At 39.5% G+C, this 19,209-nt stretch overlaps 1 protein-coding gene across 1 annotated transcript in view; it reads right to left on the minus strand.

Annotated features, from left to right (window-relative positions):
- Positions 1-6,258: 6,258 nt before the first annotated feature.
- The window catches only part of LOC106872542 (WD repeat and SOCS box-containing protein 1), a 21,372-nt gene continuing 8,421 nt past the window's right edge, over positions 6,259-19,209 (minus strand). The window contains exons 2-8 of the mRNA XM_089344746.1: positions 17,496-17,664; positions 15,598-15,833; positions 15,095-15,330; positions 10,647-10,828; positions 8,876-8,989; positions 7,930-8,043; positions 6,259-6,547 (exon numbers count right to left, since the gene is read on the minus strand). Coding sequence (XP_089200872.1) covers positions 6,382-6,547; positions 7,930-8,043; positions 8,876-8,989; positions 10,647-10,828; positions 15,095-15,330; positions 15,598-15,833; positions 17,496-17,664 — 1,217 coding nt within the window. The 3' untranslated portion in view covers positions 6,259-6,381. The remainder of the gene's footprint in view (positions 6,548-7,929; positions 8,044-8,875; positions 8,990-10,646; positions 10,829-15,094; positions 15,331-15,597; positions 15,834-17,495; positions 17,665-19,209) is intronic.

The following is a 19,209-nucleotide window of genomic DNA, read 5'->3' on the forward strand; positions in this document are numbered from 1 at the left end:
TTTCTCCAATCCTTAAATTCTTAAATATACTCAAATACCCAAAATTTCAAGGAGTTCCTGCCTTAAAAACAGGAACTAAACCACAGTTATTTTGTGTTCTTTGCTACATTGGTTTCTATTAACCCATTTATTCTATCAGAAGAATTTTTATTCATTAAGATAGAAGAAATACACTTAATTATATATATATATATATATATATATATATATATATATGTATATATATCCAAGGTTTCAAATTTGTATATTTAAAAGGATGGAGACTTACAACATGGTCGATTTTTTTCCATTTATTTAATTATTTAGTATCCGATGTCATGTATGTATGTATGTATTTATAGATTTAAACCAAAATTTGGCAAAAATATTGTATGCTATCAAATGTAGCAAATTACTCACAAGTGAGTTTTTGTATTTATATCGATTTATATAAGAGCTAAAATCTGATCCATTGGGTCATAATAAAATCTTTACAAAGGATCAGATTTGAGCTCTTATTTAAATCGATATATATATCATCATCATCGTTTAACGTCCGCTTTCCATGCTAGCATGGGTTGGATGATTTGACTGAGGACTGGTGCAACCGGATGGCTACACCAGGCTCCAATCTAATTTGGCAGAGTTTCTACAGCTGGATGCCCTTCCTAACGTCAACCACTCAGAGAGTGTAGTGGCTGCTTTTATGTGTCACCCGCACGAAAACGGCCACGCTTGAAATGGTGTCTTTTATGTGCCACCCGCACAAGAGCCAGTCCAGGGGCACTGGCAACGATCTCACTTGGCTTGCCGGGTCTTCTCACGCACAGCACATTTCCAAAGGTCTCGGTCAGTAGTCATCGCCTCGGTGAGGCCCAATGTTCGAAGGTCTTGCCTCACCACCTCAGCCCCTATATATAATATTAATTTATTGTGGTATCGAAGGGTTAACAAAATTAATGTGGCGACCACACACGATAATTTTAATTAAGACCGAATCTGTAGACGGAACAATGATTAACAAAACTAAACAAGGACGTGTTAAGAGTAAATGGGACGTTTTTATGAGTTGATAAAATAAAAAGTGGTGATAGCTCAGATGATGTTTCGGTGACATAACACCGTTTTCGGTGATATTCGAGTCTGTCAGTAAAAACAGCTGCCTCATTCATTGCTGTGAAATTTGAGAAGCATGATATTGAAACTCATTCGACACTCAAGAGACATTTACAGATATCGAGTGATGACAGAAGAATACGCCAAAGAAAGATTTTAATGATTTTGAGGTGGACGAGGGAAGAGAGAGAGAGAGAGAAAGAGAGAAAGAGAGTGCTTTCTGTGCTTTGTTTCAAAATACAATGATAGAGTGGAGGCGCAATGGCCCAGTGGTTAGGGCAGTGGACTCGCGGTTTCGATTCCCAGATCGGGCGTTGTGAGTGTTTATTGAGCGAAAACACCTAAAGCTCCATGAGGCTCTGGCAGGGGAGGGTGGCGAACCCTGCTGTACTCTGTCACCACAACTTTCTCTCACCCTTACTACCTGTTTCTGTTGTGCCTGTAATTCAAAGGGGTCAGCCTTGTCACACTCTGTGTCACGCTGAATATCCCCCCCCGAGAACTACGTTAAGGGTACACGTGTCTGTGGAGTGCTCAGCCACTTGCTCGTTAATTTCACGAGCAGGCTATTCCGTTGATCGGATCAACTGGAACCCTCGTCGTCGTAACCGACGGAGTGCCAACAACAACGATGATCGAGTTATCTCTTCCTCCGAGAGAATTGACGATTGAGTTATCGCCCCTGAAATAGTCCACCACAAAACAGAAAAAAAAAAATTAGCAAGAAAAGTTAGGTTTAAGAGTCTCAATTTTCATAAGAATTAACAGAGGAGTGGATATAAAAATAGCGTGATTGACTCGAGTTGTGTGCTTAATGTTCTAAGAAACTTCCACTTGTTGCTTTAGTATAATAATCCTGTCTACTAAAGGCTTGGATTTAGTAGTTGACCTCGGTAGACGAAATTTTCGTTGGGTGATTAACCATTGTGTCAGCTCACTACTGTATTAATAATAATAAAAAAACAAAACGTATTTTTTCATGTTTGTTTATTTCAATTTAATTCCCATGCAAAAATGGGCAATTAGTATACATATATCATTAGAAAAACTGAAAAAAATAAAACAAAAAGAAATATATGGAAATAAAATAAATATACATGTTTTAAAAAAAAACCCACACGACTTGCCACTCATTGCCAGAAAAAAAAAATAAATAAAAAGGTGGGGGGTGGGGTACAGTCTGATGTGGACTCCTGCTTTGGGTAGTCAACTTCTGACGTAGTCTGAAAACGCACCTTTCTTACCTTACCCCGGCCTCAATGTAAGGAAACGGTGCCAGTTATGTACACCAGTTATCAGTCTCCTCAAGCATGGCATATCGCCAAAGCTCTTGGATCACTTATCGTTTATAGGCATATATATATACTAATTCTTTATTGCCCACAAGGGGCTAAACATAGAGAGGACAAACAAGGACAGACAAAGGGACTAAGTCGATTACATCGACCCCAGTGTGTAACTGGTACTTATTCAATCGACCCCGAAAGGATGAAAGGCAAAGTCAACCTTGGTGGAATTTGAACTCAGAACATAATGGCAGGCGAAATACCGTTAAGCATTTCACCTGGCGTGCTAACGATTCTGCCATCTCCCTATTTAATTTTTTACACACACACACACACATGTGAGTGTGTGTATGTGTGTATGTATATAAAGTTATATAGGAATAAAAATAGGTAGTCTGCTGGATAGGCAGACAGAAAGATGGCCATACAGACAGACAGAGGTACAGAAAGATGGCCATACAGACAGACAGAGGTACAAAAAGATGTAGAGATAGCTGAGATTAACAGTTAGAAGAGACAGACAGACAGACGAGACAGATACAGAAAACCTGCTGGGTACAGCAGACAGACAGACAGACAGAAAGAATGATAGACATGTAGATATACAGATAGATAGGTAGTCTGCTGGGCAGGTAGACAAAGAGGTAGAATAGGTAGGTAAGAAGATAAATAGTTTGAAAGGGTGACTCAATCTATGCCATACAAATTAAACAACTGGCTTCACATACGCTGAACCAATGGAGCCCAACATTATACAGACCTGTGTCCTATTTAGCTTGTCAGTGTTTAAGGTCACTATAGCAGATGGTCGTCTGGTTGTTGATATGATTATCTGCTGCATGGCCATGCCAACCTCTGTTGAATACGTTGGTGATGATTGTCTGGCACGAACAAGTGGACTTTTAAGTGATTAGGTCAGAGTAGAATGGAGTGTAACCCCTTCTTACAACACAGCAACTTTCTCTAGGCTTTCATATTGTCAGTACTATTACAACACACATGTTCTTCTTCAAAAAGAATATTATTGACAGTAACTTCGAAATTTTGACCAGCTCAGCCTTCATCTGAGGACGGCGTAGCTGGTTGAATCTTCAAAGTCACTGTCAAAAATATTCTTGTTGAAGAAGAACAAACTTGAACTTTACCAAAAGTTGAGAGTAACTCATCAGATTAATGTAAAATGGTTTTTATTTTAATTGAACAGAGACACAAATATACACACATGAAAATGTACATATGTGCATGCATGTGTGTATATATATATATATATATATATATATATATATATATACACATATATAAAAGGGGAAGTCAAAAATTATCTGCACTTTTGCTATAACCTATCTTTATTAGTCTTATTCCCTTCTGCACTTGTGTTCTTATAGTTGGTATTACTGTCATGCAATCTAAGTTTGAGCCTTATTGCACCATTTTCCTTTCTGGCTTTACCGTGTAAGCACGGCCACTCCACTAGCAATGTGCATCAAAGAAGAACAAAGAGCAACGATCCAATTTCTCTGATCGAAATGTGTGTCAGGAGCTGAAATTCATCAAAGGCTTTCAGTACAATACGGGGGACAGTGTACTACTGCATAGAAGTGTATATGAGTGGATCGAGAAGTTCAAAAGTGGCCAGACAAACATGATGCACGAAGAGGGAGCAGGATACCTGTCAACCTCCACCACTGCCGAGAAGACACAGCAAGCTTGAGAGCTGGTTCACCGTTACTATCACTTAGATCACTGCTCTTTGTTCTTCATTGAATGGAGTGACCATGCTTACACTATAAAGCCAGAAAGGAAAATGGTGCAATCAGGCTCAAACACTGATCAAATGACCACAGTAGTACCGACTGTATGCACACAGGTGCAGAAGGCATATATTATATATTATATATTAGCTTTGAAGTTTCAGTGATGTGATTCCTTATTTTTTAGAATGACATTGTATGATAGGTGTAAGAGGCCAGATGTGGCCAATTTGAACATAAAATGTGCAGAATGTTTGACCTGGATATGACTAGTTTGAAAACTAAAGGATTAACCTTCAGCATTCAGAATATTCTGTCAAATGTAATCCTTATTTATTGTTTTGAATTAATCATGGATTATCTCGTAGCTTTGAGACTTTGATTGTCTATTTTTAGAATGACAGTGTAAGTTAAGTGAGAAAGGCCAAATATGGTCAGTTTGAATATATAATGGGTAGAACATTTTGGCTGGATATGACTGGTTTAAGCTCTAAAAAGTTGAAGGGGCTCAAGTCCCGACCATAATGTTGTTTGGTTCAAATCTTACTCCTGGACGACAACATATTGTAGCCAAACAAAGGATCCCAAATCCTTGTCAAAATACTGTAGGTTCAAACCGTACTGCGCGATAATGCCCCACAGATTCTTAAAGACCCTGCCCTAAGGAGGTTTGATTTTCTTTTCCTACATAGTTCTTAAGTAAAACCCGAGGTCTTCATATCTTTTTGTATCCCATGGAAACGATGATCTCTCTGGTGTACTTTTTAGACCAGAGGGATCTAGTTTTCAGGGGATACAAAAAGAAACCAGGACCTTCGGTTTTATTTAAAAAAAAGGTCTCAGAAAACAAAAACTAGAAGATATTTACATATATATATCGTTGAAGGTCTCTTGGTTTTGTGTCAGACTACAAACCACACTGTCACAGGTTCAAATCTTACTGCAGGTAGACAGCATTACCCCAGTGTTGCCATCAACTCTTTGTAAACATCAACACACACATATTTTTTGTTTTGGTCATCAGAGTGTGGCCATGCAGGAGCACCTATATATATATAATATATATATATATATATATATATATATATATATATATATATATATATATATATATATGCGCATGTATGTATGTATGCATACACATATCTATATATACATGCATATATGGGTACAGAACGTCACCAACAGTAAACTACATGAAATACGAAAGCAAACAAGTTCAATGCGCAAACAACGCGAGAAACAAAATGGAAAGCAGGACAAGTAACATAAAGAACGACCCTTCATCAGTTGTCGGCTGTCTAACTTTGACCCTTCATAAATCCCAAATTTAATTCTGGTATTTTATGGGAGCAACTGTCTTCGAAGACTTATATTGTCGTTGATTGCACAAAATGAGGGAGTAGAAGTAGATAGACGACCAACAACTGATGAAGGGTCGATGTGTGTATTATTTGTCCTGTTTCCTATTTTTTCTCTTGTTGTTTGAATGTCTAACTTGTATGTTTTCGTATTTCATGTTTTTTACTGTTGGTGACGTCCTGTACCCAAATATGCATGTAAATATATATATATATATATATATATATATATGTATATATATTATTACTTAATTAAATGCCATGCATCCATTTCCAAATATATATATATATATATATATATATATATATATATATATATACATGAGTGTGTATTTGTCTATAACAACTGTTCGTTAAAACATTAATAAATAAGATATAATGAAAATTTAAAAACAACAAATTAAAGTAAAACAACACAAAAATTCAAAAAGTGTGTGTGTGTGTGACAATACCCTGAGAATTACACAAAAGCTGTTACTTTTGAATACTTATGTGTATTTGTGATCACATGAGAGAAAACTTGTGTGGGCATGAATGCATGTCTATGAATATGAATATATTATATATATATATATATAAACATATGTATAAAAGTAGCAATGTATATGTGTATATAAATATATTGTGTATTACATAAATATAATATAAATAATCTAATATATATGTAGGTTATATTTTATACAAATATAATACACAAATATATTATATATAAATATATATATATATATATATATATATATATATATATATATATATATATATTCTACATAACTATAAACATACATATGTGAGTAGATGTGTGTGTGTGTGCGCGCGTGCCCCCACCTGCCTGTTCCTGACCGATTCCTTCAGTCAGACTGTCTCTTGATGTTAACAAATTGCTGTGCCTCACCAAACCTCATAGGAAAGGTATTTCTTAAGGAAGGCTGGTATATCTAACCGAGAGATGGAGTCTGGCTGGCCCAGATGGAAGCGCAGAACTCTGCGACACAGGTGCTGGAGCTTGGGCGGTTGGTAGGGTATTGTGTAGAAATAGACATCTCCAGTTCGGGTCCTGTAATAAGAGAGACAGAATGAGCTATATATATATATATATATATAAAAATTTATACACACACACAAATACACCTATATACACATACATACATACATGTGTGTGTATGTGTGTAGTAATAATAATAATAATAAATTTACAAATATTTAATGCATCACTACTTGCAATTTGATCCAAGTAATATTATTATTATTATTACAACTATATTTACCCCACTGGAATAATGTTTGCCTCTCAAACACCTCTTTCATGGGGCCGAAGAGATGATAGTCCAGTGACGAGGAAGTGAAAACTGTAGTGAAGAATTGGCTCAAAGAACAGTCAACAGAATTTTATGGAGCAGGGAATACATGCTCTCATTTGAAGGTGGAACATTGCTATTGAGAGAAACGGTGACTATGTTGAGAAGTAGGGATGTGATCCACAGAGGACCAGCTTCATTTTGATGTATGATACATGTTCCTGGGTTGGTAATTACACCTGTCCTAAACAAAATGGCATTACTTTTTGACTCACCCTCGTATATATACATGTATATATATGCATTTATATATATATATATATATATATATATATATATGCATTTATATATATAAATGCATATATGTATGTATGACTGGTTCCCTGTACAGGTGGCACGTAAAAAAGCACCATCCAAACGCAGTCGATGCCAGGGCTACCCGACTGGCTCCTGTACCAGTGGCACGTAAAAAGCACCCACTACACACTCAGAGTGGTTGGCGTTAGGAAGGGCATCCAGCTGTAGAAACTCTGCCAGATCACATTGGAGCCTGGTGCAGCCACTGGCTCTCCAGACCTCAGTCAAATTGTCCAACCCATGCGAGCATGGAAAACAGACGTTATACGATGTGGGTTTTTTTCCCCAGTTCATTGAAGGCCAACAGGACACGTATCAGGAAGTAAAGCATGATAGCTGACAGCAGGATTTGAAACCCTCTTCACCCCATGGTCTGAGGAGAGTTTCAAACGACTCAACTGATCTGGCTCTGTTTAATCGTTAGCAATACATTATATCTTTTTGCTTGGTGGTGGGCATGGTAGTGGTGTCAGGAGCAATAGTGTTGGTGGTGGGTACGGTGGTGCTGAAGGTGGTGACAATGATGATAACTGTGATGGCAGTGACACTGCTGGTGATAATCACGACGGCAGTTGTGACAGTGGTGGTGGCGAAGTGGGTGTTGGTTGTAGTGGCAATGAAGAAAGTGGGGTGGTGGTGGGGGGTGGGTGGCGGTGTGAGTGATGACAAAGATGACGACACCGAGTTAGAACAAAGTGAAAAAAAAAAAAGGTCAATAAGGAATTCTTGTGGCAACACAGAGAAAGAAACACTGACCAAAGCTTTCAGATTCTACAGAACTTACCCCACGGATACCAAGGCGTTGTTGGGACAAAACGAACAACACAAGGCATTCTTCAAATGAACAATGACTTCAGGATTTTTGCTGAGGGACAGGAGATTCCAGACTCTGACATAACTGAAAAAGAAAGACAATAAAGGATTATATAGAATTTGTTTCTTTTTATGTCCGTTTTCCCACGCTGGCATGGGTTAGAGTAGTATTTCTCAAACAAGTTTTTCCCCTTCGATTCCTATTTTGCTTAGATGGACCCTAATACTCAGTCAGTGTTTAAAAAAATCCTATTATTGGATTTTCATATTTAAATTTTATTAGAAATTGTATAAAAGAAAATAGTTTTAAATACATTTTGTGCATAGATGCAGACATCTGTGTGAGTGACTAGAGGCCCTCCCCTAAAATTTCAGACCTTCCGTCTATAATAGAAAGACATTATTATTATTATTATTACTATAAAGGCAGTGAGCTGGCAGAATTGCTAGCATACCAGGCGAAATGCTTAGAGGTATTTCGTCTACTGCTACATTCTGAGTTCAAATCCTGCTGAGGTCAACTTTTCCTTTCATCCTTTCGGGGTCGATAAATTAAGTACCAGTGAAACACTGGGGTCAATGTAACCAACCTATCTCCACCCACAAAATTTCAGGCCTTGTGCTTAGAGTAGAAAGGATAATTATTATTTTTCGTATATTATTATTATTATTATTAACATGGTAAGCTGGCAGAATCGTTAGCATACTGGGCAAAATGCTCAATGGTATTTCGCCTGTCACTCAGTTTTGAGTTCAAATTCCACTGAGGTCGACAAATCAAGCACCAATTGTGTACTGGGGTTGATGTAATCGACTAGTGCCCTCCACCAAAATTTCAGGCCTTCTGCCCATAGCAAAAAGACACCATTATTATTATTATCATTATTATTATTAATACAATAAAAAACATCACTCACCCATCATCAGCAACAGTCGATATGTTGGTTCCAAAATCACAGAATGCAACAGATCTGACATGATACTCATTTGCTCCACCAGCAAATATTGGCCGGGGGGCTGGAAACAGGTGTCTGGTGAGGGGAAAAGAGAGAGAGAGAGAGAAAGAGAGAGAAGAAAATAGACATTGACAAATATCAACATGGAAGAGAGACGGCTGCTAAATGATGATAAACAAAGTCACTGGGTTCTGTCATCGGAGATCGTAAGTCTCCTTGGTCACATGTTCATGCCATGATGTGGAGGTGCATGGCTTAATGGTTAAGGTGTTGGACTCATGATCGTAAGAGTGTGTTTTTGATTCCTGGACTGGGTGATGCATTGGGTTCTTGAGCAAGACACTTCATTTCACGTTGCTCCAGTCCACTCAGACGGCAAAAATGAGTTAATCCTGTGATGGACCAGTCTCTCGTTCGGGTGGAGAATGTATAGCCCATCAAACCGGCCCTTATAAGTTGGTTTGACCCGTGAAGGTAAGGTAGCTGTACTTTTACCACCTGGACAGGACACCAGTCCATCGCAGGTATGATTAATTATTGCCACCTGGGTCAACTGAAGCAATGAGAGATGAAGTGTTTTGTTCAAGAACACAACACATCACCTGAACCTCAAAACCACAATCTTACAATCATGAATCCAACACTCTAACAACTAAGCCATGCTCTGCCACAATATGAGAACCCAGAGGTTCTCATGAGGGCTCAAAACACACCACATTATTCCACAAAGAGCATACGGCTGGTTCTCCAGATTCTCTGGCGTAGGACGCCAGTCTGTCGCAGGATTAATTCACTTTTGCCAGCTGAGTGGACTGGTGCAACGTGAAATGAAGTGTTTTGCTCAAGAACACAACGCGTCGCCCGGTCCAGGAATCGAAACCACAATCTTATGATCATGAGTCCAACACCCTAACCACCAAGCCAGGTGGGGAATATATATGCCAGAGAATCAAAGGGACCAGCCCTATGCTCCTTACGAACTGACATAAACTAACCATGATGTATGTCCAGCTCTGGGGAACATACCATGATGTTTATGCTAAGTTTTGGTTCTATTCCAGTGCTTCCGCAACCCTTTTCCATTTGCGGTCCACGTACATTCTTTTCGAAATTCAGCCACACACCTGAACTAAAAATATAACTAAAAGGAGAGGAAAAAAAAGTTATATTCAAGTTACACTGTGGCACACGTCGCATCATCTCGTGGCACACCAGTGTGTCGCAATATATTGGTTGCGGAGCACTGTTCTATGACAACGATAATCTTTGCACATAGTCTGAAGAAAGCCAGCCTTGTTAACTTTCAGGTGTGTGATTGCCAGATGTTGTGGAGTTTATTACAGGTACCTCAGCCCTGCCCCTTGTATTTCAAGGAGTCTTATTGTCAGCAATGTAGGACCCAGGGTACCTGAAATCACTGACCTCTCTTGAGTTATGTACCAATCATTGGAACAAATTGCCTGGTGTCTTTCTTCCTCATTGATGGTTATATTATCAGTCTTCTTTGCACAGAGAAACAGATCAACTTGGCTGCAGCATTTTCCCCCATGATTTGAAAATGGTGCCACAAAGAGAAAATCACAAAAAAATGCAGTCTCACACACACAATGCATAGAAATAAGAGGAGATGGTCACTGCTGGAAAGCCTTTGATGATAGTTCCACCAATCAAGGTTGACCAGGGCCTAAAGAACAGCAACTTCATGCATCGTCACCACTACCAACTGACTTACCCCAACTGTCTGAGACAGACTCCCTTGTACCAATTCCAGATGATGACTCGTGTGTCGTAGGATGCTGTGGCCAATAGAGCGCCATCTGGCGAGAAGTCGCAGGACACAACAACGTTTTGGTGACCGCATAACTTACGGACGGGATCAAATCTTTTACTTTTGGAGGTTTGACAGATAACAACCTGTGGAAACAAGGAAAAAAAAAAGACACGTCAAAAAAAGACTGAGGCAGACGGCACTGTTGATTGCTGGGGGAGCCAGGGTGCCACCAAGTAACTTGCAAGACAAAGATCTTTTGAGAAGAAGAGTGGTGTTGAAGGAGGTGGTTTTATCCCAGGAGAAGTTAGAGTATGACAGTGGGACAGAAAAAAAGGGGTTTTGCTGTAAAAGAGACATGGCAATTACATCAGAGGGAATAAATCGCACTCTGCTTAAAACTTGTCTTAAAAAAGTGAACAAACTCTTTGGCCAACCCAGGCATGGCTGCGTAGTAAGAAACTTGCTTCCTAACCACATGGTTGTGGGTTCAGTCCCGCCTTGGGTAAATGCCTTGTACTATAGTTTGGGGCCAACCAAAACCTTGTGAGTGGATTTGGTAAATGGAAACTGAAAGAAGCCCATTGTATATATGTATATATCTAAATGTGTCTGAGTTTGTCCTCTCACCATCACTGCTTGACAACCGGTGCTGGTGAGTTTATATCCCTGTAACTTAGCAGTTTGGCAAAAGAGACCAATAGAATAAGTACCAGCTCTAAGAAATAAGTCCTGGGGTTGATTTATTCGACTGATAACCCTCTAAGGCAGTGCTCCAGCATGGCCACAGTCAAAATAACTGAAACAAGTAAAAGAATAAAAGAATATGTGTATATATATAAACACACACACACACACACAGAGTAAAATGTGGGCCAAAAACCAGGACACACAGACAGATATTTAAATGTCTTTTTATATTACTTTATAAGGTTAAAAACAACATTGATAAGAATAGAAAAACAAAAATAAACCTCCACATGATTGTTAGACCTGCTAAAAATAGAAACCAAATCACCTTCAAATCACACCTGATTGCTTTATGTATGAGTTTGTGAGAGAGACCTCTACATGGTAGTTAGACTTGCTAGAAATAGAAGCCAAATCTCCTTCAAATCATACTCTACTGCTTTATGTATGTTTGAGCTAATGAGGGAAACCTATATACGGTAGTAAGGATTGGTAGAAATAGCAGCCAAATCTCCCTCAAATCACACCATACTGTCTTAAATATGATACAAAGGTGCAGGGAGAAAATATATAATATATAAGTACAAATGAGGTTTTAGGGTAATAAGCTTGCTTCCCAACCATATGGTTCCAGGTTCAGTCCCACTTTGGCACCTTTGGGGAGTGTTTTCTACTATAGCCTAGGGTTTGTCAGTGGATTTAGTTGACAGAAACTGAAAGAAGCCTTTCGTGTATGTATGTATATATCTTATGATATTTACTTTACTTTATATTATACTCATTTATTATGCTTTTAATTATTAATTTTTCTATATGTGATAGTGGATTTTCATTGATGAGTTCTTGAAATTGGTTATTTTCCCTAAAACTATATATTTTATATATACTTTATCTATAAGGCTCAATTTAATTTTAATTTTTTATAAATTGATTTTAATTGCGTTTTTTACCTGTAATTTTGGATTTTGTCCCTAATATTATTATTATTATATATATATATATATATATATACACACACACACATTTATGAGTAATGGTGTCTGCCTCTGTGTGTTTGGTGTTACTCTAACTCCTCCCACATCGTCCAACCGATTTTAATGATTTTTAGCACATAGGTAGATCACATGCCCTGAAGTTCAAGGCCAGAATTTTTTGAAAACTCAATAACGCTCAATTGGCATCGACTTTTGAGAGCTCAATCGGGCGTTTGAATGGAAATTCCCATAACTATGTTATTTTTCCTGTAGCTTTTGCATTTTTCACGTGTAAAATTTCTATAAAATCAATAGAATAGTCTCCAAGGACATGCTTACTTACATTTGTGTCCTCTTCAAGCTTTCTTGAATTAAATAAACACCTTATGATTTACTCCACCACCACAAATTTGACCTACATCTCAAATTTCAATAAAATCGGATCAATAATGAAAAAATTATGGCAAAAAATATGAAGTCTATTGATTTTATAAAAACCACTCTTTTACTTGTTTCAGTCATTTGACTGCGGACATGCATCAGTTGTCAAGCGATGTTGGGGGGACAAGCACAGACACACAAACACACACATATATATACATATATACGTAAACATACATATACGACGGGCTTCTTTCAGTTTCTGTCTACCAAATCCACTCACAAGGCTTTGGTCGGACCGAAGCTATAGTAGAAGACACATGCCCAAGGTGCCACGCAGTGGGACTGAGCCCGGAACCATGTGGTTGGTAAGTTAGCTACTTACCACACAGCCACTCCAATATATATATATATATATATATATATATATATATATATATGACGGGATTCTTTCAGTTTCCGTCTACCAAATCCACTCAAGGTTTTGGTCGGCCCGAGACTATAGTAGAAGACACTTGCCCAAGGTGCCACGCAGTGGGACTGAACCCGGAACCATGTGGTTGGTAAGCAAGCTACTTGCCACACAGCCACTCCAATATATATATATATATATATATATATATATATATATATATATATATATATATATATATATATATATATACATACATATATACGACGGGCTTCTTTCAGTTTCCGTCTACCAAATCCACTCACAAGGCTTTGGTCAGCGCAAGGCTATAGTAGAAGACACTTGCCCAAGGTGTCACGCAGTGGGACTGAATCCGGAACCAAGTGGTTGGTAAGCTAGCTACTTACCACACAGCCACTCCTGTGCATACAAATCAATTTGGGAGAAGTAAGACTTACATAAATGTATAAACAGCAAAAGTTCAACATTAAAAAAAAAAAAACGAACAATAGGAAGTAAGAAATAAAAACCTCGTTTAGTTTTGTACAAACAGGTGTGGGTACACTGTGATTCTTTTGTCTGCAGGAGGCCTTTCTAAAGAAGTGTTTGTGTGTGCATATGTGTACATGGATGTGTGCACACATATGCATGCGGTGTGGAAACAGTCAAATTGCTACATCATTGTTTGATATTTAATATTTGTTCCATGCCATTCCCAGTCGCTCTATTCTTCTCTAGTCATTAACCCTGTTCTAGCCTTTGTAACACTTCACCACCAACTCTCTCTCTCTCTTCCTTTCTCTCTCAGTTGGAAAAGAAAAAGAAAGGGAGGGAGGGAGAAAAGAGAGAGAGAGAGAGAGAGAGAGAGAGAGAGAGAGAGAGAAAGAGTGAGAGAGAGAGAGAGAGAAAGCATATATTCATTTATAATTTTGGCCCAAAGCCTGCAATTTCTAGAAGAGGGTAAGTCAATTACGCCGACCCCCAGTGCGTAACTAGTACTTATTTTATCGACCCGGAAAGGATGAAAGGCAAAGTTGACTCCGGCAGAATTTGAACTCAGAACACAAAGACAAGCAAAATGCTGCTAAGCATTTCGCCCAGCATGCTAACAGTTTTGGCAGCTTGCTGCCTTAACCCTTTCGTTACCGTATTTATTTTGAGATGCTCTGTTTCTTTCAATTAATTTTAAATATAACAAAGAATTTCGCAAAATAACTTCGTTATCATTCAGCTAGTGTTAGGAACATAAATTGTGACTAAGGTTTGGTGGAAGATTTTAATTCAAAACTTAGGAAAACAAGACATTTGTACTATAGAGCCAGAGGTGGTTTCAGTCAGGTTGGTATTGAAAGGGTTAAAAACACCTCTACATTTGAGCAGATGGACACAAGAAGCAGTTGGAAGGGTGTGGATTGAAGGAAATTGAGGCTGTTATTTCTAGCATATAGAGTGACCACATTGAGGTCTCCTTCTCTCATGTCTTCTGCTGATTATTTTTCTTCTCAACCCTTTTGTTATCCTATTTCTGTTGAGATGCTCTGTGTTTCTTTCAATTAGTTTTAAATATAACAAAGGATTTAGTAAAATAACTTGGTTATCATTAAGCTAGTGTTAGGAACATAAATTGTGACTAAGGTTTGGAGGAAGATTTTAATTCAGAACTTTTGAAAACAAGACATTTGTTCTACAGAGCCAGAACCGGTTTCAACCGGGTTGGTGATGAAAGGGTTAAAAATGATAATGATTATTATTTCTATTCTAGGTACAAAGCCTTGAAAATTTTGGGGAAAGGGGGCTAGGCCACCGCCATCACCGCCACCTTTAGCAGAGTTCACTTTTTTGTAAGCCTTCTGGTCAGGTCTCCAAGGTCGCAAGGTTGTGTATAGATCATGGGCAGTGGCGGTGGCCACGCATGGCTGCAGCCAGTTAAGAGATATGTAAAGAGGACAACTTACCAGTCTGTTGGTGCCAGTTGCAGCGAGGTAGTTGGCTTGCGGAGAGAACTTGCAACAGTGCACGGTGCTGTGTAGCGGCATCTGAAGTGTGTGGGTCATGTTCCCATCATCGTTGAGGTCCCAGAACTTTAGGGTACCATCATTGGAACCAGACAGCAGGATTAAGCTGCCGTCGGGAGCAAAATCAAGGCAACCGACTTGTTTGGTGTGGTCGTGGAGGTAGAGGAGCAGGTGTCCTGTTTTGCAGACGGAGAGAAGAGGGGCGTGAGAGGGAACGCAGAGACTGACAGAGAAACGACAAAAATAAGCAACAACAACAACAACAGCAGCTGCTATATGAGCAACCACAACAACAAAAACAACAGTAACAACAACAACAATACCAACGAAACAGAAACAACTGCAACACCAGCAGCAGTGGTGGTGGTGACAACAGTCAGCAGCAAAACCATAGCAATGACATCAACAAACAACATCAACATCAACAACAACAATGTACAAACCACTGTAGGCATTCCACAGCTGGATTCTGCCGGAACTAACTCCGACGGCCAACACCAGACACTTGTCGAACGGAATCAAGCAGGGTCGGTCATGGTTGGAGCCGTCGTCCAGAATGGTTGTGCCGCCATTGCACAGGTGGTAGTCTTGCTGGAGTTTTTTCGGTTTGGGAGCCGTACTGAACGCCAGGGAGCACACATGTTCGCCACAGTCTATGGTGTGCTTAGATTCCAGAGAGCTGTAAACAGATAGCGGGGACGTCTTAGTGGATGACAGCAGAGGGTGACGGTAGGGGGTGGGGGTGGAAGCCATAGGGGGGGGGGTCATAAGGAGTGACTGTAGGGGAAAGGTCATAGAGGTGACGATAGTAGGAGACCAGAAAGACAGATGGTAGGGGAGGTTACAGGGAGTAATGGTAAGGAAGAAGATTATGGGGTCGTTTACAAAGGAGAGACCATTAAGGGGTTTGTAAGGGAGAGGTCATACGAAGTGATGGTAGGAGAGAATTCATGTGGCTGACAGTAGGGAAGGAAGTCACAGGGGTGATAGGTAGGAGATGAGGTCATGTGGGAACATCTTAAGGGCTGGTGGCGGGGGGGGGGGGACTTAGAAGGCCAATGGAAATCATTTATTTGCTTTAATCAAACCATTTGTGGTTAGAGTTCAAACCCCACCATAGCCTGTTTGGGTGACAAACTTTAGCATCTAAACCGGCCCTTTATATCGGGACTGGTCAAATCCAGCCTCTCACGCCTATCCTCCAATGTCGTTCTAAAAATAAACAATCTCAGAATCGAAATCTTGGAGCTGCGAGCTAAAGTATAATTAATTCGAAACAACGTTAATAATTAAGCTTTACGTTCGACAGGATAATCCCAACGCTAAAAGATTAAAGTAGTTTTTTTTAGTTAAATTTTATTTTCATCTCTTCCATATTTAAACAGGTCATAGCAGGTTCAAATTTTCTACTTGCTTTCTGTTCAAACCAGTCAGATCTGATCTCCAAAATATACTTTACAATGTCATTCTAAAAATAAACAATCACATCATTGAAACCATAAAGCTATGAGATAGCGCACGATTAATTCAAAACAATCTGAATAGGGTGAAGGCATGTGGCTTAGTGGTTTGGGCATTCAGCTCACAGTTGCACGGTTGTGAGTTCAATTCCTGGCTTCACATTGTGTCCTTGGGCAAGACACTTTATTTCATTTTACTGCTTCAGTCCACTCAGCTGGCAAAAATGAGTTGTACCTGTAATTCAAAGGGGGCCCGCCTTGTCACATTCTGCTGTGTCAGGCTGAATCTCCTCGGGAACTACGTTAAAGGTACATGTGTCGGTGGAATACTCAGCCACTTGCACATTAATTTCACAAGCAGGCTGTGAAGTTTATGTCAAGAAAAGATGTGTATGCGCTGATTTTTCAACAGGGTTAAAAGAATATTTGACGCCAAGTCCGGAAGAAATTTCCGCAAAGTTGTATGGAGGAAAAACCACGCCAAGTCAGACTGGAGCCTGGGGCAGCTCTCCAGATTGCCTGCCCTGGTCAAATCGTCCAAGCCTATGCCAGCGTAGAAAATGGACGTGTGATGATGATGATGATGATGATGGTGATGATGATGATGATGAAATATATCTTGCTCAAGGACACAACATGCTGCTTGGTCCGAAATTTGATCTCACAACCTTTTGAACAAGAGCCCAACAACCTTAACAACTTGGCCATACACCTTCGTTCACTTAGTGAGGAAGGAAATAATGAAACCAGAGAGAGAGAGAGAGAGAGATAGAGTGAGAGATGGAGAGAAAAAGAGAAAAAATAGAGGGAGAAAGATAGAGATGGGGTGGGAGAGAGAGAGAGAGAGAGAAAACAGGGACAGGAGAGAAGGGTTGACTTACATTTTGTTGAGTTGAGTGTCCCATGGAGACAAAACCACATAGCCGTTACCACATGACCAAGCGAAGTATTTGCCATCGGATGACCAGGCAATGGCCTTTGTGGCGACTTTGTTTGCATTCCTTGTGTTTGTGTGAGGAGACTTGAGTTCGTATGTCAGGTGGGCTTGGACTGCAAAGACAAAAAAACACAACAGAGTCAGTTTCCATACCAACAGCAACGAGGTGAATTGGGGAATAAATCGGTAGAGCAATTAATACAACTAGCATGAACCATGAAAATAGCAACCTTCTCTTCTGCATATGTATGTACCTGTCTCCTCTCATAACAATAAGCATTTAAACCTAATAATAACAAAGAAAGAAAAAGTAGGTGGGTGCCCAAGCATGGCCACAGCCTTTAGTCTAGAATCATCATCATCATCGTTTAACGTCCGCTTTCCATGCTAGCCTGGGTTGGACGATTTGACTGAGGACTGGTGAACCAGATGGCTACACCAGGCTCCAATCTGATTTAGCAGAGTTTCTACAGCTGGATGCCCTTCCTAACGCCAACCACTCCGAGAGTGTAGTGGGTGCATTTACGTAAAAGATAAAATGTAACATCCTCAGTTATTTGCTGATTAAAGCAATTACACTACTGATACATCTTTTAATGCATAAATCCTTCTCTCTCTCTCTTTAACCAGGTAACCATGTACCGCTTCTACAACAAGACACCTGTTCCTGCTTTTCTGTCTCTCTGTCACCCTTGAATCTTTCATTTTACATCATTTCACACAAGATCACCTCCTCTCAAAGGATCTCTATCTTCCTCCTCCAAAGTCTCCTCTCCTCTCTCGGAGGACCTTGGTCTTGTGAGTCACTTGGTGACACACAAAAAAAAGGCATCCAGTCCACCCTGCTGGGTGGTTGGCATCTGGAAGAGCATCCAGCTGTAACAAGCTTGCCTCTGCTTGTGCCCTGTAAAAAGCACTAGAGTAGGCTTTTAAGCTTGTTCTAAATATAAACAGCCACATCATCAAAATCTCAAGAATACAAGAATGCAAGATTAATACAAAACAATGGGAATAAAAGACGATTACATTTGACAGTAATCTGAATGCATAAAGGTAAAATCAGAAAGACTGCATCACAGAAACATGGATGGTTTCAAAAAGGGGGGGAGAGAGAGAGAGGGGGGAGAGAGAGAGAGAGAGAGAGAGAGAGAGAGAGACGGGGGGTGGGGAGAGATGGTACATTTTATTTTGAAAATTTTCAATGTCAGCTAATTTCTCAACAAACAAATACTACCACTGGCAAATTGATGCTATCAGCTAAAAAAAAAAATAACTACAACAGCTGCTGCTGTAGTTATTACCTAACAGACAAACAAACACCACTGTCTCCCCTGCCCCGCCCACTCCCATGTCAAGGGCAAACACAGTGCGCCATTTAGAGGTTTACTCGGCAAACATGTGGTTTCGTATTTAGTTCCACAGCAAAGCACTTTGAACGAGTGTCTATTGCTATGGCCCTGGGACAATGATGCCTTACGAGTGAATTTTGATAGATAGAAACTCTAGGAAAGAAGCTCATATATGCATCGTGAATGCACGCATACACACAAGGAAATATATATATATATATATATATATATATATATATATATATCGTCACCGTTTAACGTCCACTTTCCATGCTAACATATATATATATATATACACACACACACACA

Source organism: Octopus bimaculoides, chromosome 28, assembly GCF_046866305.1.
Source record: "Octopus bimaculoides isolate indiv1 chromosome 28, ASM4686630v1, whole genome shotgun sequence".
NCBI lineage: Eukaryota > Metazoa > Mollusca > Cephalopoda > Octopoda > Octopodidae > Octopus > Octopus bimaculoides.